The sequence below is a fragment of the Nicotiana sylvestris genome, chromosome 6 (assembly GCF_000393655.2).
Source record: "Nicotiana sylvestris chromosome 6, ASM39365v2, whole genome shotgun sequence".
Classification (NCBI taxonomy): domain Eukaryota; kingdom Viridiplantae; phylum Streptophyta; class Magnoliopsida; order Solanales; family Solanaceae; genus Nicotiana; species Nicotiana sylvestris.
Genome location: NC_091062.1, coordinates 126,199,621 through 126,227,319, shown reverse-complemented (window position 1 = coordinate 126,227,319; position 27,699 = coordinate 126,199,621). Strand labels below are relative to the sequence as shown.

The 27,699-nt window shown below is 40.1% G+C and overlaps 1 protein-coding gene across 13 annotated transcripts; it reads right to left on the bottom strand.

The window, feature by feature from the left end:
- Nucleotides 1-884: 884 nt before the first annotated feature.
- On the bottom strand, nucleotides 885-27,699 carry LOC104216978 (uncharacterized). 13 transcript variants are annotated; one of them, XM_070147525.1, is made up of 10 exons: nucleotides 27,437-27,699; nucleotides 26,548-26,626; nucleotides 23,132-23,221; nucleotides 15,542-15,611; nucleotides 8,416-8,483; nucleotides 3,529-7,373; nucleotides 3,333-3,458; nucleotides 2,982-3,259; nucleotides 2,791-2,898; nucleotides 885-1,453 (listed from the first exon to the last, which is right to left on the bottom strand). In XM_070147525.1, exons 6-8 carry the CDS (start codon nucleotides 3,723-3,725, stop codon nucleotides 3,220-3,222), a joined length of 363 nt encoding a protein of 120 aa, XP_070003626.1. In that variant the 5' UTR covers nucleotides 3,726-7,373; nucleotides 8,416-8,483; nucleotides 15,542-15,611; nucleotides 23,132-23,221; nucleotides 26,548-26,626; nucleotides 27,437-27,699; the 3' UTR covers nucleotides 885-1,453; nucleotides 2,791-2,898; nucleotides 2,982-3,219. The 13 variants fall into 13 exon arrangements, 10 of the variants coding, with proteins under 10 accessions (XP_070003626.1, XP_070003625.1, XP_070003629.1 ...); XM_070147524.1 differs by lacking the exon at nucleotides 8,416-8,483; XR_011400226.1 differs by lacking the exons at nucleotides 8,416-8,483; nucleotides 15,542-15,611; nucleotides 23,132-23,221 and having other exon boundaries at nucleotides 4,114-4,334; nucleotides 7,284-7,373; nucleotides 27,437-27,697.

The window sequence follows — 27,699 nt, the reverse complement described above, 5'->3', positions numbered from 1 at the left end:
TCAAACAGAAGATAAATTTATTTCATATCTATTTTTAAAATAATGTAGTCTTAGTAGCTCGTGTCTTGTACTACCAGTCCTTCGGATGTTATTTGGAACCCATATATATCAATTGTTGTTCACATTTATTTTATTAGAATTGTGTTAACTGTTAATTGGCTGACCTAATGGGACAGGTTAGGTTCCATCACGATCTGTGAATTTTGGATCGTGACAAGTTGGTATCAGAACTCTAGGTTCATAGGTTCTAAGGGTTATGAGAAAGTGTGTAGTACAGTCACTACTAGAAAATGGTTATTTTGCGACTGCAAAAACAGTCAGAAAATACTAATTTCCGACTACATTCAGACCGAAAAGTCGTAGTCGCAAAATAGCTGGTCTGAAATAGTTTGCGACCGAATCCGTCCGTAATTTGCGACTACAGCAGTCGCTAAGGCAAAATAGGAAAACGACTAATAAATGTGATAAAGTTTCCGACCGACGCGGTCGCAAACAGGTTAAATTAAATTTTAATTTTATATTAACTTTCCCACTGCTTCGGTCGCAAACGGTATACATAATTATAATATTATTTAATTTTATTTGAGTTTTTCCACTACTGTGGTCGCAAATCTAATTTAAAATTATTTATTTATTTATAGTTCCGACTACCATGGTCGAAAATCTAATTTAAAACTATTTATTTATTTATATTTCTGACTACAGTAGTCGCAGATGTTCCTGAATTTGGAATATTTTGATGTATTTTGTGACTACTATGGTCTGAAATAAGTCGGAAAACAGGAAAATTTTTGCTAAATTTCAGCTCTTTTAAAGCAGTACCACCTACCAATTCAAATATACAACAACCAATTAATCTACCATACTAACCAATCAATCCACCATTTCAACTAATCAAATCCATAAAAAGCAAAACATAAATATTTGTAACTAAAACATCCAAAAAGAGTTAAACATTTTGGCACCATTCAATCTAGTCTAAAATATTACAATCACAGTAAAGTGTAAATATTACCAAGTCTAAACATCCAACTACAATAAATAATAATGTCTCAAACATCATAACCATAACAAACTAAAACTCACTATCCCCGCCATCCTCGCCATTCAAAGGACCAAATGGACGTCCGCTCATAAATTTCTCCACTAGACTCTGCAATTTGTTAAAATTTGCGCGATCTTCTTATTGTTCCTCCTTCAACTCTTCAACTTCTTTTCGTATTGCTTCCACCTCTTCGTGATCTTTCGAATAACTCGCATCACCAGACAACAATGTCGTAGAACGACCTACAGAATATTGTGATCCAAGACCGTAGGGTCTACCTTTCTTTGCGCCACCAACCACTTGTGTCCATATTGAAGCTACATCATTGAGTGACATTTGGGTTGAGCTACCATCCTCAGAATCGGGTTGACTTTGATGTCATTCCTCAAAACGTTGCTGATAGGCTTCCTGAAATTAAAATGGAGTCAAAGCGATACTTGAAGAAATTAAAATGTACGTTTCACAGTTTTCTGATGAAGCATGCATCTATAAAAATACAAACACACACATAAACAAGGAACGAAATGGTGCAAGTATGATGAAAGTAAAATTGATGATCTATTCAACTTCCAGATTTCTATCTTTTAAAAAATTTAACATTCCTTACAATTCTAAATATGCCTCTCTAGATTGATGCTTTCTTTCTATAATAATTGATAGTACTATGTTTGGCCTCAAAGGAAAAGAAAGGGCAAATGAAAAAAATAATAACCTTGGAGTATTATTTTCAGAGTACAATTAACCAAATAAAAAGTAATCTTGGAGTATCAGATGTAGGAGAGGCATTAGCCAAATCTATTTTCTTTGTTGGAATGGGAAGCAATGACTACCTTAATAATTACCTTATGCCTAATTATAATACAAAGAATCAATATAATGCTCAAGAATTTGCCAGTCTCTTGCTTCAACAGTATAATCAATAGCTTATGGTAAGACTCTTTTTCTGTTTCATATTCTCTCTTTTATAATTTTCCAAACTAGATTTATTTTCATTTTATTTATCAACTACTAATGTGTTTTCCCTCCAATTCAATTCATGAAAATTACAGAGATTATATAATCTTGGAGCTAGAAAATTTGTGATTGGTGGAGTTGGACTAATGGGGTGTATTCGAACCATTCTTGCGCAAAGTCAAAATGGTGAATGTTCAGAGGAAGTGAAGCACTGCCAAGAGGCCGAAGACACCCCACAAAGCCTCATGTTCCAAGACTAGGAAAGCCAACGCCAAAACTCCCTGCACAGCCAATTCCAAAACCAGTTCTAGGCAAGAAATTCTGCATGCCAAAACCAGAAGCAACAGATGCACAATTACAAGCCAATAGAGACCGGATATGTACTAATCAAGGTGTGGATTGCCGCCCTGTTCAAGTTGGATGTCTTTGCTTTAACTCCAACATTGTTACTCCCAAAAGGCCAGGCCTATAAATATCTAATACAGTATGGATTTTCAATTGCTTGGTTTATTAAGTTCACCAGTCATCAGAACCAAACACGCTTTAATCAGTTATTACTATAGTTCAATCAAGAACCGACTCTTCACTATAGTTGGTTCAAAAGGAAAAGCAACATGTTGATTGAGCTAATTAACCTCAAGTAAATTGTAACATATATAAAATACAGTATAAAAGTCATAGATTGTGTAAGGTCCTTGTCTTATGACTAAAAGAATCATCAACCCCAACAAATCAAAGAAGAAGAAGAAGAAGAAAGAAGAAGAGACAAAAAGGAAATAGAAGGATCTTACATATACCCTCACAACACGCGGCTCGACTCATTCTCTTGTCCCATCCTTTTTCTTTTTCAAACGCTTGTCCTCAAAGACCTCAGCATAAGTCACAAGTCTCCCTTTTTCCTTTTCCGGCAAAAAAAAAATTAAGTTAGATAAAGTTCAATTGCATCTAGTTAAAATCAAAACAAATATAATAAGAAAGTTACCATTCTCCTTCGATGGGTCTCCATACTAATTGAACCCCCAGTGTGCAATGAGCCACCGTATTGGAGGCTCGGACAGCCTTTGAAGCATTGCTCCTCTTCTTAAATTCTTCAGAAGCCCATATCACATTAAATCTATCCCATATGTCTTTTAGCATCCAACTAGCCATCTCGCCCTTCTGTCGAGCTTTATAAAGGAGATTTTTAAGTCGATCAGCAGCTTTTTTCTCGAAATTATGACTTATTTACTGATGATATTTGGGAATCTATGCACACCTTGTCTGCAAATTATTTAAAACATTAGATGAAATAAGGGTAGTTTGATAAATAATACAAAATTTATTGATTTTGTACTCTAAATTGATTCTGTGTCTGATCTCTGCAAATATATGGTATATCCAACCATTACTCCAAGCATCTCGATAAAATCCTTTAACACAATCCACAACCACTTTTGTAGATTCATTAGAGGGAACAAATCTGCATTAAAATTAACATATGTCAAAAAATATATTCAACAATTCAAACGAATAATAAAGTAATTGCTTACGCAGTAGTCCCATCAAGAATGATAATCAGTCTGTAAAGGAAATCATATGATACAATCTCTTCAAAAGTCTGAGTCTGTGTATCATCTGGAGCACGTGTAGATGTATCAATGGATGGGGATGACGGTATGGTAGAGTCTCCAACATGCAGCTTAGAAACACTAGGAGTGGATGATGATGGAGATGAAGATGGAGCCATAGATGCGGAACCACCATTCTGACTATGTTAGGTACAACTCCCTTCGCCTACAATATTCGCAAATCTCTCTTCTCTCATCCAAAGTGAATGTATAACTGGCCTTGGGCTTTTGAATCTTGTTGTTCAAGTATGTTAGGTACAACTCACTTCGCCTACAATATTCCTTTAAGTCCATCCTAGCCTTCAAGTTATCTTTTGTCTTGTTATCGACATCCATTATTATATTAAACAAGTTGTCAAAAAAGTTTTACTCGATATGCATGACATCCAAATTATGTCGAAGAAGATTATTCTTCCAATAAGGTAACTCCCAAAATATGCTCTGTTTAGTCCAATTATGTGTAACACCATAACCAGGTATCTTATTAGACATTGGAAACTCTGTTACCTTTGATAGAAATTTAACTCTGTTCCAAATTTCTTCTGGCAACAATGGTGACGGTGGCTCCTCAAAATCAGTTTGGTTCTTCGTAAATGCACTAGTATTTCTCCTAAACTCGTGATCCATAGGCAAGAATCGACGGTGTCAATCAAACCATGTATTCTTTCCTCTATGTTTCAACGTGAATGCTTTTGTGTCTTCCATACAAGTTGGGCAAGCTAACTTTCCTGCAGTCGACCACCCGGACAACATTTCATAAGCAGGAAAATCATTTATAGTCCCCATCAAAGCAGCACGCAATCTGAAGTTTTGTTTAGTTGATATATCATATGTTTCCACACCTTCATGCCACAATAACTTTAACTCATCAATTAAAGGTTGCATGTATACATCAATCAAACTTTTCGGATTACGCGGACCTGGAACAATGCAAGTTAACAAATATGGACTTATCATACACAGCTCAGGAGGAAGATTATACAGCGTAACAAACACTGGCAAACATGAATATGGTGCAGCGGAGACAGAAAAAGGAGTGAATCCGTCTGCACATAAACCCAACCTAATGTTTCTTGGTTCACTAGCAAAATTCAAAAACACCCTATCAAAATGCTTCCATGCATATCCATCTGACGGATGACACAGAATACCAGGTGGCCTTCTATTTTCATAATGTCATCTCATATGAGGAGCAGAACTCATCGATGCATACGACCTCTATAACCTAGGTATAAGGGGTAAGTATGGCCTTAATTGGAACCTTCTTCTTTTTTGAATTTATGACTTTTTTGTAACGAGGTTGCTTACAAAATTTGCAATTTTCTAAGGCTGCATCATCCTCATAGAATAACATGCAACCTTTCTCACAACAATCAATCCTCTCTGATGAAAGTCCTAACTTAGAAACCAATTTCTTTGATGTGTAGAAATCTTTGGGTAGGTCAATTTTATTCGGATTAAGTTAATTCATATGGCCAATGATAGAGTCCATTCCCTCTTGAGAAAAACTTGAATCTGACTTAATACTTAATAATCTAACTACGACAGACAACATAGAATGCATTGAGACTTCATACAATGGACGACTTGCTTCATGTAACTGTTCATAGAAGCGCTTAGCATCATCATTTGGTTCAGACTGAGCCCTCGGGTGCATCACAAAAGCATCCCTAACCATTTCACCGAATCAAGAATTTTCAGCATTATTCTCTGCTAATGGACTGCCCTCACTACCAAAAATTTTTTGAAAATCGACGATAATTTTCCATAAAGCCTTTTTTATAAAGATGAACTTTAACAACATCTGGTTGTAATAACTTTCCGCACTTGCATTTCATACAAGGACACCTAATCACCCCTTCACTGAGAAATTCATGAAGTGTTTTTGTTTTAGCCATGAATTCAGCAACCCCTTCTATAAATTCTTCCCTCAACCCACTACGATTAGGATAAGTTTGATTATACATCCATCTATGATGTGCAAGCTCTATCTATACAAAATAAATCTAAGATACTTGATATGACTTATCAAATGAGACTTACACAAAGGTACCTTATCATATAGTATAGTCATATAAGCATGCTCTACATACATATGATTTCATAACTTATAATACTAATCTAAGTCATCTATCAGATGAAAAACATTAAATAAGGTCTAGCAACAGGTTTCTTCTTCAATCAGTAAACACACAACCACGCATTTATTTATTAAGGTTGAATAGAGGCCTGGTGTTTTCACTATGGTCAGACAAATGCATTAAATAACATAACAATAACCTTCATCACATAAATACAATTTTTACACTTAGTGAGTCTAAATCATTAAAACTGGAAACTAGATGAACCTAGGACAGATTAAGTACAGCCACTCAAAAGAAACTATCCAAATACATTGATCATGAAGAGTGATTCATGCTCAAACTTCAAAAGATGTTTAACAGTCAAAGGCAAGTGCCTTCAGGATTATAGTTAGTTTCACGAGAGCCATGCTAACAGAGAACAAGAAAAAGCTAATAGAACAGGACAATATGAGCTTCATCATATTATTTGGAACTTAAACAAGAAAAGCCTTATAGACATGGTATCTACAACAACAAGACACTCTCATGATAATAGGGAGTGACATCTATAGCTAATACAAACCAAAGCTTATTGAAAGTCAAATCTAAATACCAGAAATGACACATTCCCAAAACTGTGTATTTGTAAACATCACCGACTAAATCACAATTCCAAAATAATATAGTAGTCTTCAACCACATAGAGCACATCCACAACAAAACCCATTTGAATCACAAATTACAAAAAGGCAAGCAATGAAATAGCACTATAAACAGTGAAACAGAAGCATAACAAAACAAGCATTTGGCTTGCAAAGACTAGTTACGAAAAAGAATATGTACTACTCAACTAAATACTAGTAAATTATTAAACCAAATACACTATGTTTTGTTGTTGACTTTCATTATGTGTACTACTGGCAGTTTTTGCCAAACTGAAGCCCAAAGGAAATCTGACTTGGATCATAACAGATCTTTCAGTTTCAACCTTTCCAAATACCTTAATCTTGGGGATCCCACTAGTAAAGGCCATTTTTGGTGATGCAACCTACAGAGCTTAATTTGGTACAACCTCCTACTATTCTTGTTCGAGCTCAATGCAACAAAAGAATCTTATGTGTCATCACCATAAGAAGTAGCAAGTATGTACACAGATAACAGAATAATGGTTCCTAAATGTTGGAATTTATTTGGATGGCATCCGTTTAACAAAACCTATTTAAAGCACTCCAATTTTTAACTATTAAGAACCAGAAAGCAGTAGATTGCAAATGTGTTAAAGTGAAAAGAGAATCCTATTCTGGGCCCCACAGTGTCACGACCCGAAATCTAACCATGTCATGATGGCGCCTATCGTGATACTAGGTCAGCCACTTATTTCCAAATACTTCATTTTTTGAATAAAAACTTAAGTAAAATCACAGTTTTAACAGAAATTCAATGAGAGAAAAGTTTAAATCAAATCCAGCGGAAAGAAACACAATCCCGACCTCGGGTGTAACTAATTCATGAGCCAAATACTAATACAACTGTTCGAAATAACATGACCAACATGGTCTGAGAATATCCAAAACATATAAACTAAAGGAAGATAAGGAAAGGAGAAGGCATAACTGCGGTCGCCAAGCAGCTACATCGCAATCCCCAAGTGAAAGTCTGTACAATAAGATCAGCAGCTACTACCGTGCCTTGAGATACCTGGATCTGCACATAGGGGTGTAGGGGGTAACGTGAGTACACCAACTCAGTAAGTAACAAATCCAACCTATGGACTGACAAGTAGTGACGGACCAAACCTCAACAGGTAATAACATATATCTGAACAGGAAAAGGAGGCATGCTTATAGTTTAAGTAAAGTTCAACAGTACTTAAATGCAACTGACAGTACGAAGTTCAAAGCTCAGAGATTTTACATATAAATTTGCACAACTAGCATGATCAATGACCCACGAACCTCCACTCACAAGTATTCAACCCCTCGGTACTGTATATGGCCATCCGGTCAAGGGAAGATCCATTCCGAAATATACATCACTAACCGCAGTCATCCAGTACCGAGGACACAGGCCAGTCCAGCCTCACGGAGAAGATCCATCTCCCGGTATAATACTTCGGACAAGATCCATGTCCAGGGAAGATCCATCCCTAAATATCATCATCTACTTCACTCACTGGGGGTGTAAAGACTCCGGAGGGTCTTCTCTCATTATTACAAGTGCTATAACAAAGCCAACGAGGGCTTGTTCAATATCTTGCTACGGTGTGCAACCCAATCTTATACTGTCACTCAATATTAGGCTCTCGGCCTCACTCAATCATAACTCACCAGTCTCACACACAAGCTCCAATGTCATGATACTAGCCCGGTCAACAATAAAATGTGGAAAATAGTAATAATCGAGATTGAGACATGATATAATATGCATGGAAGGGACTGAGTACAGAATATCAGTAAAATAAATGATACGATAGCAAGAAACGACCTTTGGGGTCTCAATGATATCGGCGTGAAGCCTTAACATGATAATCAGCATGATTTACAGCTCAACAACTAAATCACACAATTACAACACAACTATCAGTAAGAAAGAATCACTAAGCGGTGTTCTGGAATGATCCAGGCCGCATTTCCCACGGAGCACGCCCATACGCCCATCACTTGGGATAGCTCACCTTTATAACAATCATAGAACACATAGTTCGGGGTTTCTAACCAGCAGAACCAAGGTTGGAAGCGTTACTTACCTCAAGCCAAGCCAAACTCTAGCCCGCGACTCCTTTTCCTCTCGATTCGGCTTCCAAATGTCCCGAATCTAACCAAAATCAGTACATAACCATCAAAATATGCTAATCGGACAAATCCCACTCGAAAATAATCAAATTACATCAAAATCCCGAAATTGTTCAAAACCCGACCCCCAGGACCACGTCTCGGATTCCTATTACAAAACTAGAATCCTTACACTTTCACAAGTTCATACATATCAAAAATACCAAAATCCGACCACAAATGGCCCCTCAAATCCCTAGATTTAGGTCTCCAATTTCCAAGCCCTAACTCCCCAATTTTAGGCTTCAAATCCCCCAAATTTCATGTTTAATTAGGTAGAAATCACATTAGGATCGAGTATTAAGTCCATAATTCTTACCTCCAAGAAGTTCACTTTGATTCTCTCTTCAATCTCCCTCAAGAAGCTCCAAAACCGAGTCAAAAATGGTGAACTTAGGCCAAAAATCGTGAAAATGGCCTTTTAAACATTTTGCCCAGTGATTTGAAATCTTTCTTTGCGAACGCGGTCAAAGCCTCGCGTTCGCGAAGCACAAAAATACCGTTGACCAAAAATCCTCTTACGCGAATGCGACGACCCCTCGCGAACGAGATGCCTCAGCAAATCAAACCTTCGTGAACGCGACATCACCATCGCGAATGCGTTGAACACAGACCCAACCCTTCGCGAACGTGGGACCCTCATCGCAAACGCGAAGGCCAACACTCCTGCCTCACACCCTAACCTTTCGCGAATGCGAGGGTCCACCTGCGAACACAAAGCACAACTATCTGCAACACTAACATCAGTTTTCTACAACTTTGTCCAACATGAAATGATCCGTTCAACCACCCGAAACTCTCCCAAGGCCCTGGGGACCTCAACCAAACATGTCAACATATCCCATAACATAATTCAAACTTGTTCCAACTGTCGTAACGCTCAAAACAACATCAAAACACCAAATTTACATCGGATTCAAGCCTAAGAATTCCAAAAACTTTCAAATTTCTCTTTCGATCAAAAAGTCTAACAAACCTTGTCCGAATGACCTGAAATTTTGTACACACGTCACAAATGACACAACGGACCTACTCCAACTTTCGGAATTCTATTCTGACCCCTATATCAAAATCTAACATATCAACTGGAAAACGCCAAAATTTAGTTTCTCTAATTCAAACCTAAATCTACTCTGGACCTCCAAAACACATTCCGATAACGCTCCTAAGTCCCAAATCACCTCCAGAAGCTATTTGAACCATCGGGAATCACATCCGAGCCCTTTTTCACATAAGTCAACATCCGGTTGACTTTTCCAACTTAAGCTTACTCAAAAGTGACTAAGTGTCTCAAACCATATTAGAACCTCTCCGAACCCGAACCAACCAATCTGATAACACATTATGCGGCTAAATAAGACAATAAGAAGTAGAAATGAGGAAACGGAGCGGTAACTCATTAAACAACTGATTGGGTCGTTACTCCTCCCCCTCTTAAACAAACTTTCATCCTCGAACGAGTCAAGAAACATACCTGAAGCCTCAAATAGATGAGGATATCTGCTCCGTATCTCCCGCTCGGTCTCCTAGCTAGTCTCCTCCACGGGCTGACCTCTCCACTGCACTTTCTCTGAAGTTGTATCCTTTGACCTCAACTTTCAAATCTGACACTCCAAAATAGCTATTGGCTCCACATCATAAGTCAAATCATCATCAAACTGAACCATGGTGAAATCTAAAATAAGAGACGGATCGCCAATATATTTCTGGAGCATAAAACATGAAATACTGGATGTACTGGGTGGCAAAGTAAGCTCATAAGACACCTCCCTAATCCTCCTAAGCACCTCAAAAGGCTCAATGAACCGAGGACTCAATTTACCCTTCTTCCTAAATCTCATAACACCCTTCATGGGCAAAACCTTCAATAGAACCTTCTCACCAATCATGTAGGACACATCCTGAACATTCCTATCAGCATAACTCTTTTGTCTCGACTGCGTTGTACGAAGCCTCTCCTGAATCACCTTCACCTTGTCTAAAGCATACTACACCAAGTCTGTACCCAATAGCCTAGCCTTTCTCGGCTCAAACCAACCAACTGGAGATCTATACCGTCTCCCAAACAAAGGCTCATATGGAGCCATCTGAATATTCGACTGATAGCTGTTGTTATAAGCAAACTCTACGAGCAGTAGAAACTGATCCCACGACCCTTCAAAATCAATGATACAAGCGCGCAACATGTCCTCCAATATATGAATAGTGCGCTTGGACTGCCCGTCTGTCTGAGGGTGAAAAGTTGTGCTCAACTCAACCTGAGTACCCAACTCTTGTTGTACAGACCTCTAAAACTGTGAAATAAACTGAGTACTTCTATCTGCAAAAATGGAAACTGGGACACCATGCAATCGAACAATCTCCCAAATATATATCTCTGCCAACCGCTCTGAAGAATAGGTAGTACACACAAGAATGAAGTGCACGGACTTGGTCAGCCGATCTACCATCACCCAAATCGCATCGAACTTCTTCAAAGTCTGTGAGAGCCCAACTACAAAGTCCATGGTAATCCACTCCCACTTCCACTCTGGGATATCTATCTGCTGAAGTAATTCACCCGATCTCTGATGCTCATATTTCACCTGCTGACAATTGAGACACCAAGCTACAAATTTTATAATATCCTTCTTCATTCTCCTCCACCAATAATGATGTCTCAGATCTTGATACATCTTCGCGGCTCCCGAATGAATAGAATACCGCGAGCTATGAGCCTCCTCTAGAATCAACTCCCGAAGTCCATCTACATTGGGCACACATATCCGACCCTGCATCCTTAACACCCCATCATCAACAATAGTCACATCCCTGGCATCATCGTACTGAACTCTGTCCTTTAGGACAAGCAAATGAGGATCATCATACTGGTGCTCTCTAATGCGATCAAATAAGGAAAACCGAGAAATCACACAACTCAATACCTGACTAGGCTCCGAAATATCTAACTTCACGAACCGATTGACCAAGACCTGAACATCAACTTCAAGAGGTCTCTCCCTAATTAGAATATACGCCAAACTCCCCATACTCACCGTCTTCCTACTCAAGGCATCGGCCACCACATTGGCCTTTCTCGGATGGTACAAGATAGTAATATCATAATCCTTTAGCAGCTCCAACCATCTCCGCTGCCTCAAATTGAGATCCTTCTATTTGAAAAAGTGCTGGAGGCTACGATGATTAGTAAACACCTCAGAAGACACGCCATACAGATAATGCCTCCAAATCTTCAACGCATGAACAATGGCAGCCAACTCCAAATCATGAATGGGGTAGTTCTTCTCATGAGGCTTCAACTGATGAGAAGCATAAGCAATAACTCTACCCTCCTGCATCAACACACACCCGATACCAACTCTCAAAGCATCACATTACACGGTATATAAACCTGAAGTTGATGGCAAAACTAACATTGGAGTTGTAGTCAAGGCAGTCTTGAGCTTTTGAAAGCTCTCCTCAAACTCATCCGATCACATGAAAGGAGCACCCTTTTGAGTCAACTTGGTCAAGAGTGATGCTATAGATGAAAATTCCTGAACAAACCGACGGTAATAACCCACCAACCCAAGAAAGTTGTGACTCTCTATGGCTGAGGACGGTTTGGACCAACTCTGAACCGCCTCTATCTTCTTTGGATCAACCTGGATACCCTCGCTGGACACCACATGTCCCAAGAAAGCCACTGAACTGAGCCAAAACTCACACTTGGAGAACTTTGCATCAAGTTTCTCCTCCCTCAATCTCTGCAACACAACTCTCAAATACTCCGCGTGTTCCTCATGACTATGCGAATATACCAGAATATCATCAATGAAGACTATGCCAAAACACGATGTTCATCAAATGCATGAACGCTGCTGGGGCATTGGTCAGCCCGAAAGACATTACAAGGAATTCATAATGACCATATCTGGTCCTGAAAGTTGTCTTAAGAATATCCGAGTCCCTGATCTTCAGCTGGTGATACCTTGAACGAAGATCAATATTGGAGAACACTCTCGCTCCCTGGAGCTGGTCAAACAAATCATCAATGCGAGGCAGAGGATACTTGTTCTTAATCGTAACCTTGTTCAACTGCCTATAATCAATGAATATCCTCATAGTGCCATACTTTTTCTTCACAAATAGAACAAGAGCACCCCACGGTGAAACAGTAGGCCGAATGAACCCCTTATCAAGGAGTTCCTGAAGTTGATCCTTTAACTCTGATAGTGACATACGATATGGTGGAATAGAGATGGGCTGAGTGCCCGACACTAGGTCAATACCAAAATCAATATCCCTGTCTGGTGGCATGCCTGGCAGGTCTGCAAGAAACACATCGGGAAAGTCCCTCACAACTGGAACAGAATCAATGCTGGGAGTCTCTACATTGACATCCCTCACAAATGCTAAGTATGAAAGACAACCCTTCCCAACCATCCGCTGGGCTTTTAGAAATGAAATCACCCTATTGGGAACATAATCAGTCGAACCTCGTCACTCAATCCGTAGCAACCCCAGCATAGCTAACATTACTATCTTAGCATGACAGTCCAAAATATTACGACACAGAGATAACCAATCCATGCCCAATATCATATCAAAATCATACATACTAAGAAACAAGAGATAAACTCGGGTATCCAAACCCCCAATAGTCACTACACACGATCGATATACACAGTCCACAATAATAGTATCGCCTATCGGAGTAGATACATGAACAGATGAAATAAGAGACCCGCGGGGCATATCCAAATATTTGGCAAAATATGATGACACATAAGAAAAAGGTGGAACCAGGATCAAATAATACAGAAGCATCTATGTGGCAGACTGAGATAATACCTATAATCACAGCATCTGAGGCAATAGCATATGGTCAAGTTGGGAGGGAATAGAAACGGGCCTGATCGATCTCCCCCTCTAGGGCAACCCCTAGTTGACTGACTTCCACCCTGAGCTGACTAAGCAGGCGGGGAAGTCACTGGTGCTGAAACCGAAGGCTGACTCCTCTGCTGAGATGAACCTCTCGTAAGACGGGGACAGAACCTCTTGATATGGCCCAAATCTCCACACTCGAAGCAACCCCTCGTAGCAAGTGGCGGTGGAGACTAAAGGGAGCCCCGTGCACCGGGATGCCCACTAGAAGAACCAGGCATGGATGAGCCCTGAACTGATGGTGCATGAGTCAAACTCTGGGCTGGAAGGGCAATGAGAGATGAGTGAACCTAATGTTAAATTTGATAACCATGGCCAAATGACCCACCACGGTGACCTGAACGGGCTGGCTGAGCATGCTTGAATGAACGACCTCTACCGTGCTGAAACTGGCCTCCTGAAGAAGAACCCCCAAAACTACCAGATCCTTGAGGCCTCTTGGCCTCCCTCTCCTCTCGCTCCTGGCGACAAATTGATTCAATCTCTCTAGCAATTTCAACCACCTCCTCAGAAGTAGCGCCAGATACTCTCTCTGGTCAGAAAAATTTGTAGCTGATAGTTGAGGCCATCAACGAACCCCCTGATCCTCACCCTATCTGTGGGAGCTAACCAAATAGCATGATGGGCCAACTCGAAAAACCTCATCTCATACTGCGTCACGGATAGGCCCTCCTGACGTAGTTGCTCGAACTCCCTACGCAGCTCCTCCCTACGGGAATGCGGTACATACTTCTCTAGAAAGAGAATGGAGAACTGATGTTAGTTAAGGGGCGGTGCACCAACAGGCCTACGCCTCTCATAACCTCCCACCAATTGAAGGCAGCCCCAGAAAACTAAAAAGTAGTAAATGAGACCCCACTAGTCTCTAGAATACCCATTGTACGCAACATCCTCTTATACTTATCCAAGAAACCCTGGCATCCTCGCCCTCTACATCACTGAAAGTTGGAGGCTAAAGTCTACCAAACCTCTCCAATCGACGCTGCTCGTCATTAGGTATAACTGGAACCACAAAATCCTAAGCAGGTGCAACCAGCTGGGTTGGTGGTGCCTCCGGTGTCTGGAGTCCCTGAACAACCTTCTCGGGTGTACGGGCGGCGGGAGTCTGAGTGCCTCTCCCTCCCTGAGAAGTAGTTGTATAGTAGAAACTGCAACTGCCTGAACAAGACTGGTGCACACGGTCAAAATTTGAGCCAAAGTCTTCTGGAGACCCGAAAAAATAATAGGCATAGTCGGTGCCTGAGTTGGTGCTACTAGAGCATCCCCAGCTGGAGCCTGATCATGAACTGGGGTGGCGAGTAGATCTGCAAGTGTTTCCCTAGCTACTGTGCAGGCCACACCCCTACCCCTACCACGGCCTCGACCGCATCCCCGACCTCTAGCAGCCCCAACTTCCTCTTGACTACGCGAATACACCAGAATATCATCAATGAAGACTATGACAAACGAGTCAAGATAAGGTCGGAACACACTGTTCATCAAATACATGAACGTTGCTGGGGCATTGGTCAGCCCAAAAGACATCACCAAGAACTCATAATGACCATATCGGGTCCTAAAAGTTGTCTTAAGAATATCCCATGTCCTCACCATCTGTGAGATAGTAGAATAACAGAAGTTTAGTACTTGGATCAACAGATTCGCATGACAAGAATTCAAGAATATGGAGTTTTTCCTAAAGGTTCTGCAGCCTCCCGAGGATAAATATAAACGTCTCCGTCCCGATCCGTGAAACACTACTAAACCTGCTCATGACCCGTGAGACCTATATAACCTAGGCTCTCATACCAACATGTCACGACCCCAAATCTAACCACGTTGTCATGGCTGCCTATCGTAATACTAGGCCAGCCATTTATTTCCAAATACTTCATTTCTCGAATAAAAACTTAAGGAAAATCACAATTTTAACTGAAATTCAATGAGATAAAAGTTTAAATCAAATCCAGCGGAAAGAAACACAATTCCAACCTCGGGTGTCACTAAGTCATGAGCCAAACACTAATACAACTGTTCGAAATAACATGACCAACACGGTTTGAGAATATCCAAAACATACAAACTAAAGGAAGATAAGGAAAGGAGAAGGCGGAACTGCGGTTGCCAAGCAGCTACCTCGCAATCCCCAAGTGAAAGTTCGCACAATAAGATCAGCAGCCGCTACCGTGCCCCGAGATACCTGGATCTACACACAGGGGTGTAGGGGTAACGTGAGTACACCAACTCAGTAAGTAACAAGTCCAACCTATGGACTGACAAGTATTGACGGACCAAACCTCAACAGGTAATAACATATATCTGAACAGGAAAAGTAGGCATGCTTACAATTTAAGTAAAGTTCAACAGTATTTAAATGCAACTGACAGTACGAAGTTCGAAGCTCATAGATTTTACATATACAAATGCACAACTAGCATGATCAATGACCCACGAACCTCCACTCACAAGTATTCAACCCCTCGGTACTATATATATGGCCATCCGGCCAAGGGAAGATCCATTCTGAAATAAACATCACTAACCGCAGTCATCTAGTACCGAGGACACAGGCCAGTCCAGCCTCACGGAGAAGATCCATCTCCCGGTATAATACTTCGGACAAGATCCATGTCCAGGGAAGATCCATCCCTAAATATCATCATCTACTTCGCTCACTGGGGTGTAAAGACTCCGGAGGGACTTCTCTCATTAGCCCAAGCGCTATAACAAAGCCAACGAAGGCTTGTTTAATATCTTGCTACGGTGTGCAACCCAGTCTCATATTGTCACTCAATATCAGGCTCTCGGCCTCACTCAATCATAACTCACCAGTCTCACACATAGGCTCCAATGTCATGATACTAGCCCGGTCAACAATAAAATGTGGCAAATAGTAATAATCGAGATTGAGATATGATATAATATGCATGGAAAGGACTGAGTACAGAATATCAGTAAAATAAATGATATGACAGCAAGAAACGACCCTAGGGTCTCAGTGATATCGCCGTGAAGCCTTAACATGATAATAAGCATGATTTACAGCTCAACAACTAAATCAAACAATTACAGCACAGATATCGGTAAGAAAGAATCACTAAGCGGTGTTCTGGAATGATCCCGACTGCATTTCCCATGGCGCATGCCCATACGCCTCTCACTTGGCATAGAGTCACCTTAATAACAATCATAGAACACATAGTTCATAGTTTCGAACCGCAGAACCAAGGTTGGAAGCGTTACTTACCTCAAGCCAAGCCAAACTCTAGCCCGCGATGCCTTTTCCTCTTGATTCGGCCTCTAAATGCCCTGAATCTAACCAAAATCAGTACATAACCATCAAAATGCTAAGGGGACAAAGCCCACTTGAAAATAATCAAATTACATCAAAATCCCGAAATTGGTCAAAACCCGACCCCCGGGACAACGTCTCAGATTCCGATAAAAATCACAAAACTTGAATCCTTACACTCTCACGAGTTCATACATATCAAGAATACTAAAATCCGACCGCAAATGGACCCTCAAATCCCTAGATTTAGGTCTCCAATTTCCAAGCCCTAATTCTCCAATTTTAGGCTTCAAATCCCCCAAATTTCATGTGTAATTAGGTATAAATCACATTAGGATCGAGCTGTAAGTCTATAATTCTTACCTCCAAGAAGTTCACTTTGATTCCCTCATCAATCTCCCTCAAGAAGCTCCAAAATCGAGTAAAAAATGAACTTAGGCTAAAAATCGCGAAAATGGCCTTTTAAACATTGTGCCCAGCGATTTGAAATTCTTCTTCGCGAACACGGTCAAAGCCTCGCGTTTGCGAAGCACAAAAATATCGTTGACCAAAAATCCTCTTATGCGAATGCGACGACCCCTCGCGAACGCGATGCCTCAGCAAATCAAACCTTCGCGGACGCGACATCACCATCGCGAATGCGTTGAACACAGACCCAGCCCTTCACGAACGTGGGACCCTCATCGTGAATGCGAAGGCAAACACTCCTGCCTCACACCCTAACCCTTCGCAAATGTGAGGGTCCACTCGCGAACACGAAGTACAACTATCTGCAACACTGACAGCAGTTTTCTGCAACTTTTTCCAACATGAAATGATCCGTTCAACCACCCAAAACTCTCCCAAGTCCCTCAGGACCTCAACCAGACGTTCCAACATATCTCATAACCTCATTCAAACTTGTTTCAACCTTCGTAACGCTCAAAACAATATCAAAACACCAAATTTATATCGGATTCAAGCCTAAGAATTCCAAAAACTTTCAAATTCCGCTTTCGATCAAAACGTCTATCAAACCTCGTCCGAATGAACTGAAATTTTGCACATACGTCACAAATGACACAATAGACCTACTCCAACTTCCGAAATTTTATTCCGACCCCTATATCAAAATCTCACTTATCAACCGGGAAACGCCAAAATTCCAATTTCGCCAATGCAAGCCTAAATCTACTCCGGACCTCCAAAATACATTCTGATCACGCTCCTAAGTCCCAAATCACCTCCCAAAGCTATATGAACCATCGGGATTCACATTCGATCCCTTTTTCACATAAGTCAACATCCGGTTGACTTTTTCAACTTAAGCTTACTCAAAAGAGACTAAGTGTCTCAAACCTTATCAAAACCTCTCCGAACCCTAACCAACCAACCCGATAACACATAATGCGACTGAACAAGATAATAAGAAGTAGAAATGGGGGAAACGGAGCGGTAACTCATGAAACGACCGGCTGGGTCGTTACATCCTCCCCCTCTTAAACAAACGTTCATCCTCGAATGAGTCAAGAAACATACCTGAAGCCTCGAATAGGTGAGGATATCTGCTTCGCATCTCCCGCTAGGTCTCCCAGGTAGCCTCCTCCACGGGCCGACCTCTCCACTGCACTTTCACTGAAGCTATATCCTTTGACCTCAACTTTCGAACCTGACGCTCCAAAATAGCTACTGGCTCCACATCATAAGTCAAATCATCATCTAACTGAACCGTGGTGAAATATAAAACATGAGACGGATCGTCAATATACTTCAGGAGCATAGAAACATGAAATATCGGATGTACTTGGAGAATACTCTCGCTCCCTGGAGCTGGTCAAACAAATCATCAATGCGAGGCAGAAGATACTTGTTCTTAATCGTAACCTTGTTCAACTGCCTATAATCAATGCACATCCTCATAGAGCCATCCTTTTTCTTCACAAATAGAACAGGAGCACCCCACGGTAAAACACTAGGCCGAATGAACCCCTTATCAAAAAGTTCATGAAGCTAATCCTTCAACTCCTTCAGCTCCGCTGGTGCCATACGATATGTTGAATAGAGATGGGCTAAGTGCCCGGCACCAGGTCAATACCAAAATCAATATCCCTATCCGGTGGCATGCCCGGCAGGTCTGCAGGAAACACATCGAGAAAGTCCCTCACAACTGGAACAAAATCAATGCTGGGAGTCTCTGCAACGACATCCCTCACAAATGCTAAGTATGAAAGACAACCCTTCTCAACCATCTGTTGGGCCTTTAGAAATGAAATCACCCTACTGGGAACATAATCAGTCGAACCTCGCCACTCAATCCGTAGCAACCCCGGCATAGCCAACATCACTGTCTTAGCATGACAGTCCAAAATAGCACGACACAGAGATAACCAATCCATGCCCAATATCACATCAAAATCAACAATACTAAGCAACAAGAGATCCACTCGGGTATCCAAACCCCCAATAGTCACTACACACAACTGATATACACGGTCCACAACAATAGTATCGCCTGCCGGAGTAGATACATGAACAGATGAAACAAGAGTCTCGCAGTGCATATCCAAATAATGGGCAAAATATGATGGCACATAAGAAAAGGTGGAATTGGGATCAAATAATACAGAGGCATCTATGTGGCAGACTGAGATAATACCTGTAATCACAGTATCTGAGGCAATAGCATGTGGTCTGGCTGGGAGGGCATAGAAACGGGCCTGACCAACACCTGATCGACCTCCGCCTCTAGGGCGACCCCTAACTGACTGACCTCCACCCTGAGCTGACTGAGCGGGCAGGGAAGTAACTGGTGCTAAAATCGAGGGCTAACCCCTCTACTGGGATGAACCTCCCATAAGATGGGAAAAGAACCTCTTGATATGGCCCAAATCTCCACACTCGAGGAAACTCCTCGTAGCAAGTGGCGGTGGAGACTAAAGGGAGCCCCATGCACCAGGATATCCACTAGAAGAACTAGGCATGGATGAGCCCTGAATTGATGGTGCCTGAGTCAAACTCTAGGCTGGAAGGGCACTGAGATATAAGTGACCATAATGTTAAATGTAAGAATAAGGTTGTATTGTGGCCCGGACCTGGCCCGGGACCGGCCCAGGACCGCTGGCCTAACGGGCCGGTTCAACCGGGCCTGGGCTCTAGTGGTGCAAAAGCCCGTGGTGGGCCGGTTCAAGACAATTAGCCCGTGAGCCCGGGACCGGCATGCGGGCCTGTGCCGGTTCAACCGGGCCTAACGGGCCCCAACGGCTAATTTTTTTTAAAAAAAAAATCTTTTTAAAAAAAAGACCAACGGTCAGATTTTTAAAATCTAGTCGTTGGCCTTCAAAATTTATCCGTTGGCCACTTTAAAAAATAGCCATTTGGCCCCCAAACTTTGCTTTAACCCCAAACTTTTTATAATTACACTTTTTTCCAATTCTCAACTATAAATACCCCCATATTCTTTCATTTTTACTCACAAATTCATCAATCTCTCTCAATCTCTCTCTAATTTTCTTCTATAATTGCTTACTTTATTATTGCAATTTCGTGAAAAATTGTGAAGTTGGTGAATTAAAGTATTCAAGTCTTCAAGTTTTCAACAATATTCAATTTTCAAGAAGTTGTGGGTTTCAACTAGTTCATAAATTTACTGGAGACCGTAGCGGTACGGGCAGTTTAACTAGACACATATTGAAACACCCTAGAGATAAAGCTAGATTTTTACAAATGAAAGCTGCACAAAAGGGGACAAGTGTAGATAGTACGGTTAACCCTAGTACAGGTTCAAATCTAGTTCAACCGGGAATTAACACTGTTACCGGTGGCATTTTATATTATGATCCAAATAAAGATCGTGAAGAATTGGCAAAAATGGTTACTGTTATGTGCTTACCCTATAGTTTTCCTTCTAACCCTCATTTTGTGCATTATATTAGAAGAGTTTTTAATCCTACTTATAAAGGATGGCCTCGCGCAACCGTAAAGAGCGATATTTATAAATATAAACATGAATATGAACAATATTTGCGCTATTTATTTACTCATATAGATTGTCGCATTGCTATTACTACTGATATTGGTAGAAGTGGTAATGACTGTGATTATCTAACTGTTACAAGTCATTGGATAGATGAGGAGTGGATAATGCAAAAGCGCATTATTGCTTATAGAATACATAGACTAATAAAGCGCGATATTTACTACGGTTAACCCTAGTACAGGTTCAAAAAGGATTTATGAGATCTGTTAGAGATAATACATAGACTAACATGTAACTTGTATTTTGGCACATCTTCCTTAGTTTTTTTTCCTTTTAATGGTGGTATTAGTACCTTGTTGTGCTCATTCCATTGGGGGGAGGAAGACTAAGAAAGATATTGTCATTCTTTGTTAATGTCGTAATAGTAAAATATATAAGACATTCCCTTGAATATTTCTTTGCAATTTATTTTGTGTTTAAATTTGATATAGTATATATATTATATATCTAATACATATAAACTATATATATATAAGGCACTATACATACATATATATATACATACATACACACATATATATAAGGCCATATATATATCTCTAATACATAGAAACTATATATATATATATACGTATATATAAGGTAATATATATTACATAAGGCAATATATAATTATATATACACATAATACACCCTTATATATACATACTATACATACTATATATTATTTATATAGCTACATATAAGCAATTTATACTAGTATATACATATATAGTTTACAAGAAAGTGCCTTAGATAAAAAAAATTAAAAAAATAGCCTATATATATATGTGTGTGTGTGTGTGTATATATATATATATATATACATACATACATACATACATATATATAAGGCAATATATATTACATAAGGCAATATATAATTATATATACACATAATACACCCTTATATATACATACTATATATACTATATATATTTATATAGCTATATATAAGCAATTTATACTAGTATATACATATATAGTTTACAAGAAAGTGCCTTAGATAAAAAAAATTAAAAAAATAGCCTATATATATATATGTGTGTGTGTGTGTGTGTGTAAGGCAATATATATTACATAAGGCAATATATAATTATATATACACATAATACACCCTTATATATACATACTATATATACTATATATATTTATATAGCTATATATAAGCAATTTATACTAGTATATACATATATAGTTTACAAGAAAATGCCTTATATTAAAAAAATAGCCCGAAACAAAAAAAAACCCGTTAGGCCCGTTTAGGCCCGCGGGCCCGGCCCATTTAGCCCGGGACCATGTGGGCTTAGGACCGCCGTGGGCCGGTTCTACACATTGGGACTGTTTGGCCCGCGACCGCCTCGGCCCGGCCCGCCTCAAGCCCAGACCCGTTTGGCCCGGGCCACAATACAGCCTTATGTAAGAACCATGGCCAAATGACCCGCCACAGTGACCTGAACGGGTTGGCTGAGCATGCCTGAATGAACGGCCTCTGCCGTGTTGAAACTGGCCTCCCGAAGAAGAACCCCCAAAACTACTAGATCCCCAGGCCTCTTGGCCTCCTTCTCTTCTCGCTCCTGATGACGAACTGACTCAATCTCTCTAGCAATTTCAACCACCTCCTCATAAGTAGAGCTAGATACTCTCTCTGGTCATAAAAATCAGTAGTTGATAGTTGAGGCCATCAATAAACCTCCTGATCCTCGCCTTATTTATGGGAGCTAACCAAATAGCATGACGGACCAACTCGGAGAACCTCATCTCATACTGCGTCACGGACAGGCCCTCTTAACGCAGTTGCTCGAACTCCCTACGCAGCTCCTCCCTGCAGGAATGCGGTACATACTTCTCTAGAAAGAGAATGGAGAACTGATGCCAGTTAAGTGGTGCACCAACAGACCTATGCCTCTCATAAGCCTCCCACCAAGTGAAGGCAGCCCCGGAAAACTGAAAAGTAGTAAATGAAACCCCACTAGTCTCAAGAATACCTGTTGTATGCAACATCCTCTAACACTTATCCAAGAAACCCTAGCATCCTCGCCTCTACACCACTAAAAGTCGGATGTTGAAGTCTACCAAACCTCTCTAATCGACGCTGCTCGTCATCAGGCATAACTAGAACCACAAAATCCTGAGCAGGTGCAACCGGCTGGGCTGGTGGTCCCTCCGGTGGCGCCTATCGTGATACTAGGCCAACCACTTATTTCCAAATACTTCATTTTTCGAATAAGAACTTAAGGTAAATCACAATTTTAACAGAAATTCAATGAGATAAAAGTTTAAATCAAATCCAACGAAAAGAAACACAGTCCCGACCTCGGGTGTCACTAGATCATAAGCCAAACACTAATACAACTGTTCGAAATAACATGACCAACACAGTCTGAGAATATCCAAAACATATAAACTAAAGGAAGATAAGAAAAAGAGAAGGCGGAACTGCAGTCGCCAAGCAGCTAACTCGCAATCCCCAAGTGAAAGTCCGCACAATAAGATCAGTAGGCGCTACCGTGCCCCGAGTTACCTGGATCTGCACACAGGGGTGCAGGGGGTAATGTGAGTACACCAACTTAGTAAGTAACAAGTCCAACCTATGGACTAACAAGTAGTGAAGGACCAAACCTCAACAGGTAATAACATATATCTGAACAGGAAAAGTAGGCATGCTTACAGTTTAAGTAAAGTTCAACAGTATTTAAATGCAACTGACAGTACGAAGTTCAAAGCTCAGAGATTTTACATATACAAATGCACAACTAGCATGATCAATGACCCATGAACCTCCACTTACAAGTATTCAACCCCTCAGTAATGTATATGGCCATCCGGCCCAGGGAAGATCCATTCCGGAATATACATCACTGACTGCAGTCATCCAATACCGAGGACACACGCCAGTCCAGCCTCACGGAGAAGATCCATCTCCCGGTATAATACTTTGGACAAGATCCATGTCCAGGGAAGATCCATCCCTAAATATCATCATCTACTGCGCTCACTGGGGTGTAAAGACTCCGGAGGGGCTTCTCTCATTAGCCCAAGCGCTATAACAAAGCCAACGAAGGCTTGTTCAATATCTTGTTGTGGTGTGCATCCCAATCTCATATTGTCAGTCAATATCAGGCTCTCGGCCTCACTCAATCATAACTCACCAGTCTCACACACGGGCTCCAATGTCATGATACTAGCCCGATCAACAATAAAATGTGGCAAATAGTAATAATCGAGACTGAGACATGATATAATATGCATAGAAGGGACTGAGTACGGAATATCAGTAAAATAAATGATATAACAGCAAGAAACGACCTCTAGGGTCTAAATGATATCGGCGTGAAGCCTTAACATGATAATCAGCATGATTTACAGCTCAACAACTAAATCACACAATTACAACATAGATATCGGTAAAAAAGAATCACTAAGCAGTGTTCTGGAATTATCCAGGTCGCGTTTCTTATGGTGCACTCCCATACGCCCATCATTTGGCATAGCGTCACCTTTATAACAATCATAGAACACATACTTCGGCGTTTTGAACCCGCAAAACTAAGGTTGGAAGCGTTACTTACCTCAAGTCAAGCCAAACTCTAGTCCGCGACGCCTTTTCCTCTCGATTCGGCCTCCAAATGCCCCGAATCTAACCAAAATCAGTACATAACCATCAAAATATGCTAAGGGGACAAAGCCCACTCGAAAATAATCAAATTACATCAAAATCCCGAAATTGGTCAAAACCCGACCCCCGGGACCACGTCTCGGATTTTGATAAAAATCACAAAACTAGAATCCTTACACTCTCACGAGTTCATACATATCAAGAATACCAAAATCCGACCACAAATGACCCCTCAAATCCCTAGATTTAGGTCTCCAATTTTCAAGCCTTAACTCCCCAATTTTAGGCTTCAAATCCCCCAAATTTCATTTTTAATTAGGTATAAATCACATTAGGAACGAGTATTAAGTCCATAATTCTTACCTCCAAGAAGTTCTCTTTGATTCCCTCTTCAATCTCCCTCAAGAAGCTCCAAAACCGAGTCAAAAATGGTGAACTTAGGCCAAATATCGCGAAAATGACCTTTTAAACATTCTACCTAGTGATTTTAAATCCTTCTCCGCAAACGCGGTCAAAGCCTCACGTTCGCGAAGCACAAGAATACCGTTGACCAAAAATCCTCTTACGCGAACACGATGACTCCTCGCGAACGCGATGCCTCGGCAAATCAAACCTTCGCGAACGCGACATCACCATCGCGAATGCATTGAACACAGACCCAGCCCTTTGCAAACGTAGGACCCTCATCGCGAATGCGAAGGCCAACACTCCTACCTCACATCCTAACCCTTTGCAAACGTGAGGGTCCACTCGCGAACGCGAAGCACAACTATCTACAACACTAATAGCAGTTTTCTACAACTTTTTCCAACATGATATGATCCATTCAACCACCCGAAACTCTCCCGAGGCCCTCGAGACCTCAACCAAACATGCCAACATATCCAATAACCTCATTCAAACTTGTTCCAACCTTCGGAACACTCAAAAAATCATCAAAACACCAAATTTACATCGAATTCAAGACTAAGAATTCCAAAAGCATCCAAATTTCGCCTTCGATCAAAAAGTCTATCAAACCTCGTCCGAATGACCTAAAATTTTGCACACACATCACAAATGACACAACGGACCTACTTCAACTTCCGTAATTCCATTTCAACCCCTATATCAAAATCTCACCTATCAACCGAGAAACGCCAAAATTTCAATTTCGCCAATTCAAGTCTAAATCTACTCTGGACCTCCAAAACACATTCTGATCACGCTCCTAAGTCCCAAATCACCTCCCGAAACTATCTGAACCATCAGAATTTACATCCGATCCCTTTTTCATATAAGTCAACATCCGGTTAACTTTTCCAACTTAAGCTTACTCAAAAGAGACTAGGTGTCTCAAACCTTACCAGAACCTCTCCGAAGCCACACCAACCAATCCGATAACGCATAATGCGTCTGGACAAGACAATAAGAAATAGAAATGGGTGAAACAGAGCGGTAACTCATGAAACAACCGATCGGGTCGTTACACACAGATTAGCCTGTATCATATGATTTCTAGATAAAATAATTTGTGATATCGTGTGGCATGTGCTCAATTGTGAAATAATCCTTTTTCATTTTCTAAATTAGTTTCAATGAAATACAAGTTTGCTTTAAAACGATATGATCCATCTACTTGCAAGATACAGATGCATTTTCAACTCAACTAAATGAAACAAACAGGAAGTTTGCTTAGACAACCCATTCAACAATGACAAAAGTAGACAGTAGTCATAATTGGTTCCTGAAGTTTAGAACTAACCAAACTACTATATCATGCATCCACCAACTAGTTTGGAAAGGGAACTAACAAGAAAATTATAAGTCTAATTTGAATAGGATATGGTATTTGAGTCATAATGCATACACATAATGAAAGTCAACAACAAAAGATTAAAACGGAAGAAACAGACACTGTTGCTTATTTACTTGTCTTATTATATGGCTCTTCTGCAACAACAGATATAATAAATCATGGAATAAAGAAACAGATCTTACATTTATCCTAAACTAACAATTGATGAGTACAACTTATGCATCAAATACAGTAATACTTTATGCCAAGATACTACACTTGCAGAGTTGAAATTGTGACATTTATGTCACGACGTAGATAGAGCTACATCAAAAAGAAAAAATTGAAATTCAAAATCAGCCTTTCAAAGTTCTATCAAAATGCTAGAATTAGTAAGTACCAAGAGATAATTGATCCAATTTCATAGGGTAAAAAGTATAGGAAAAATGAGAAAACTCACGTGTCAACTATCTCACTATAGAACTGGATCGAAGTAGACGGTGCTGGGATTGACGGAAGAGGGCAACGGTTTGAGCGAACTGGAAAAAATTCGATTTGAGCGTTCAGATGAACAAATTAAACAGAAAAAGGGAAAAAAACTTACAGTATGAGAAGAAAGAGAGAGAGCTGAGTGATTAGTAACAAGATTCCAACAGAAAGAGCCGGAAAGCAAAAGAAAAATTAGAAAAAATCATTAACATGTTATTTAATCAACCATAAATTACATAAAATTTCAGTGACTACTAATGACCAATAACAACAGCAAATGAGCTTTACAAGAATATGATTTTTTTTTAAAAAAAAAAAAGAGAAAGAAAGAGGAACATAAATAAAAGATGTAAAAGTCTTGATCAGACTTCAGACCAAATCGTTATAAGCGTTATCTATTCTTTCAAACAACAGATTGTCCATATACTTTAAATCAAATGTATTAATTTTACTTCATATTCATTTATTATTTACGCTTTCATGGTTCCGAAACAGGTTTCTGAATTAAACAAATTAAATGGATATACATGATTTCATATAGAAGGCAAAGCTAAGGTTGATTTAATTTACCAACTTCAAAAAAGGCTCTAACATCCTTCTGGATTATTTAATTCTCTCTATTCATAGTTCCATATTATACGTTGTGAAATAAAAAATTATTCAATACTCTTGAAAATCCCCTCAGTATATATATAGTTTTGTTAATATACACATCAAATTCACATCTAAAATGACGCTCAGTTGCAACTTTATTCAAGCTGTTAAGTGACAAACAAATTAAATATTTGACTGCAAACTTAATAAATCCGCCACACATAATCCAATAGATGAAATCCAATCAAATTAAAGTGAGGACTAACCGAACCAAACTGAAGATAGCCCAGATGCTCCTTTCCCTGTTCTAAGTTGAATTATGAGTAGCAAGAGAAGGGGAAATTAGTAGGGTAAAATGGTAAAGCAGCAGAACCGATCTAGTTGAGGATATATAGCAATGTCTATTCTGGAAATCCCCATAGACATAGTGGGATATATATATTTGGGGAGAGAGGGGTTATCGGTGTCGAGCAGAGAGAGGGGGGTTATCGGTGAGCAGAGAGACAGAAAATTGGGGAAATAGGGTTTG